Below are 3614 nucleotides of genomic sequence, written 5' to 3'. Positions count from 1 at the left end.
GGCGTGTCGCTGATCTTGCGGTTGGGACGAACTGGTCCCGTGCCGTGTGCCCCACCACGCGTCGCGTTTGCTCCACCGCGTGGCCATGCATAGTCAACTTCCTCTCGCCATCCCAGCCGTCCGTACCATCCGACGGCGGGATGCATCCACCGGCGAACGACGGTCGCCAGGCCTCTCCACGTGGCGAGCAGACGATCCAAGCCGTCGATCAGGCCTCCGCTTTGACCCGAACTGGTCCACCCGCTGCTCCCGGTTACCGTCTGCCTGGACTCGTTTTATAACCCGGCCTCCCTCCGTCGCACGGACCTCTCCCATTTCTTCTCCCCCCGTTTCCATTTCTCCGGCGAGCAGAGGCAGGGGAAGAGTCAGGAGGCGGTGGCGATGATGACCATGGATCTGATGGGGAGGTACGGCCGCGCGGAGGAGCAGGTGGCCATCCAGGAGGCGGCCGCGGCGGGGCTGCGCGGGATGGAGCACCTCATCCTGCAGCTCTCCCGGACAGGCACCACCGAGGACGGCTCGTCCTCGGAGACCCCGGGGCAGCCACAGCACCCGCAGCAGCAGGCGGTGGACTGCCGGGAGATCACCGATATGACGGTGTCCAAGTTCAAGAAGGTGATCTCCATCCTCAACCACCGCACGGGCCACGCGCGGTTCCGGCGCGGCCCCGTGGTGGCGCAGTCCCAGGGCCCCTCCGTGTCCGAGCCACCGCCGGCGCCGGCCAGGGCGGCGTCGTCGCTGGCGTCGAGGCCCGTGACGCTGGACTTCGGCAGCAGGACGGCGGCGGCCGGGTACGGGATGAGCATGAGCAGCAAGGACGCCGGGTACAGCGTGTCGGCCGCCAGCTCGTCGTTCCTGTCGTCGGTGACGACCGGCGAAGGGAGCGTGTCCAACGGGCGCGGCGGCGGGTCCTCGCTGATGCTCCCGCCGCCGCCCTCGGCCAGCTGCGGGAAGCCGCCGCTGGCGTCCGCCGCATCAGGGCCGAAGCGCAAGTGCCACGACCACGCGCACTCCGAGAACGTCGGCGGCGCCGCAGGTGGACGCTGCCACTGCTCCAAGCGCAGGTAGGTTGGACTGTAATAGATTCTTCTTTCCTGCTGGGCCTGCGGTGGTATATATGCATGTCGCTGAACCATGAATGGATTGGAAAATTTTCAGGAAGTCCCGTGTGAAGCGGATGACCCGCGTTCCGGCGATCAGCTCTAAGGCGGCGGAGATCCCGGCGGACGACTTCTCGTGGCGCAAGTACGGGCAGAAGCCCATCAAGGGATCACCATACCCACGGTGAGTTCTTTACTCCGGCGAAAAGAAGCAGAGCAATCTTCCGGTTTGTTCAGTGGATTAACAATCATCATCTCTATTGATGCAGCGGGTACTACAAGTGCAGCACGGTTCGCGGTTGCCCGGCGCGGAAGCACGTGGAGCGCGACCCCAGCGACCCGGCCATGCTCATCGTGACCTACGAGGGCGAGCACCGCCACACCCCCGCCGACCAGGAGCCGCTCCCGGAGCTGCAGCACAAGCTCTGAAGTCTCTTCCTCCCGTTGTTACGACAGCAGCAACCTGTTAATTAATCTTAGATTGTCATCCTGTTCCCTTCGTGACCCTATAGCTAGAGCTTCTGTTTTTTTTTGCTTCATCTCGGTTCTTCAGTGTATTAGTGTACCAGTACTAAGCAGCAGCATGTAAAAGCGTCAACTTAGGAAGAAGAAGAAGCTTTGAGCAGCAGCCTTGGTTTGCTTGGCTGGGGAAGAAAATTGTGAGTGGTAGGGAAGATAAAGAAGAAGATTCGTAGTGTGGGTGCGTGCTCCGAGTTTTGACTGATGCAGTGAGATAGGAGTAGGCAAAAGTGGGGCAGGGTGGGGCCCGGTGGTTGAACGGGCATATGCTTTTGGGCCCGCGCAACAGGGACGGGTGGGGGAAGCAGTCAAGGAACGCGGCAGGGGGTCCCCACCCGCGCCGCTGGCGTCGTTGACTCGTGTTACTCCATGCTCTGGATTTTTCTTCTTTGTTTGTTTCGGCTCGGTTGGCGTGCCTGTATGGTGTGGTGTGCGGTGCGGCTGGCGTCTACGTCCGTCCACACCGCACCAGCAGTGTAGCAGTGTCCGGTGGTCAATAGCGTCTTGGTTGGTTCGCCAGCGGTGTCGTTGAAACTCGGGCGTCCAGCTTTAAAGCTGTGGTGGTGGTCGTCCAGTGCTGCTGCTAGTGTTGAATTTGTTTCGGCTCGTGTCTGTCTGGTCATGCACCACTAGGACACACAGTTGTGGTAGACGGTGTGAACCACCGATATGGTTTTTATTTACAAATCTGACCTCACCCCGGTTAAAGTAAACTTAGTAATAACCCTGTGTAAATTTTTTTATCAAAATTTTTTAACACTTGGAAAAATGTTTTTATAGTAGAGGGATCATACGGACCCAGGAGCCGAATTGAGTTTCTATGTTATCATCTTTATAGTGGTTAGTAACACAAAAAAATAGTATCCCATCTGTCTCGGTTAAACAGGCGCGCACGTAGTTTAAAAAATTCTTTTGACTATTATTTTGGTCAATAAAATATGAAATATATGTCAGAAAATTTATATCATTGAAAAGCTTTTTTCATACGAATCTAATGATATAGATTTTATAGACATAAAATTTATATTTCGTTGACTAAATCAATAGTCAAAATTTGTCGTGTGCCTGTTAAACCGAGACGGAGGAAGTAGTACCATAGATGTATAAATCAATTAGCTTGTAGACTATTTGTATCTTAGAAAGTGTGATGTTATAGTAACTAGCTACGATACTCCACGATACTCCAGCCTCTTCTCTCCTCATTAACTCACTCGCATAAGCAAATTTGCTGAATTAAACACTTAATTACTACTAAGACCATCTCCAACGGCCAACCTCATTTTGGACCGCCTGGCTCCGGATTGCGGTGGCATGTGGATAGGAAATAAACCACAGTTCGCTTACAGGTGGCAGCGGCACCAGCGGCACCAATGGCGTCAGCGAGTGAACACCGACAATCACTCAAGTACACTGATATCATTGTTCGAGCCTGCCATGTCAAAGAATAAGTGCCAAATCGAAAGATTAACACATAACCGCCTCAAGTATGACTGTGCACCCTTTTGTATGGTACTGAATAGCTTTTTCCATTCCCAGTACATGCAATCCATGGTTGTAATTAAGCATAGCAAGAAACCCTCTTGCTGCGATGATTGACAATCTTCGGGTAGTCTCAACAGCATTTGGTTGCCTCAAGCACACTTCTACAAAAATCGCAACAATCTTGCAGAATCTGTACATTGCATCAAGGCAACCAAACCCGCTCATGCGGATGTACTCGTCCACTAGATCACCAACTACTCCATGCGCTAGCATCCTAATGGCCACATTGCATTTCTGGTAACAAGTGAAGCCAAGTTTACATTAAAGTAGCATCCTAATTAAAGTAGTCATCGTAGCACGCCGTGCATGATCCTAAGAAACAGATCACTTGACATCCAAAAACGTTGACGAAAGCACGTGGCATTGTAAATGGGGGTTGGTCCAATGAAAATACTCCCTCCATAGTTGCGCATTGCCCATTGCCCTCCGATCGGTCGCGCTCAACCGTCGTAT

At 53.8% G+C, this 3614-nt stretch overlaps 1 protein-coding gene across 1 annotated transcript; it reads left to right on the top strand.

Annotated features, from left to right (window-relative positions):
- Window positions 1–329: 329 nt before the first annotated feature.
- LOC124675051 (WRKY transcription factor WRKY51-like) lies at window positions 330–1803 on the top strand. The gene is made up of 3 exons (XM_047211114.1): window positions 330–1064; window positions 1159–1284; window positions 1370–1803. Exons 1-3 carry the CDS (start codon window positions 382–384, stop codon window positions 1527–1529), a joined length of 969 nt encoding a protein of 322 aa, XP_047067070.1. The 5' UTR covers window positions 330–381; the 3' UTR covers window positions 1530–1803.
- Window positions 1804–3614: the final 1811 nt, after the last annotated feature.

Source organism: Lolium rigidum, chromosome 7 (genome assembly GCF_022539505.1).
Source record: "Lolium rigidum isolate FL_2022 chromosome 7, APGP_CSIRO_Lrig_0.1, whole genome shotgun sequence".
Lineage (NCBI taxonomy): Eukaryota > Viridiplantae > Streptophyta > Magnoliopsida > Poales > Poaceae > Lolium > Lolium rigidum.
This window is presented reverse-complemented; position numbering and strand designations above follow the sequence as displayed.

Bases quoted from the DNA above. Each gene is read 5' to 3' on its own strand.
- LOC124675051 (XM_047211114.1), top strand. From the start codon at position 382: ATGATGACCATGGATCTGATGGGGAGGTACGGCCGCGCGGAGGAGCAG. The intron at 1,065-1,158 runs GTAGGTTGGACT...GAAAATTTTCAG, and splicing joins TGCCACTGCTCCAAGCGCAG to GAAGTCCCGTGTGAAGCGGA. The intron at 1,285-1,369 runs GTGAGTTCTTTA...CTATTGATGCAG, and splicing joins AAGGGATCACCATACCCACG to CGGGTACTACAAGTGCAGCA.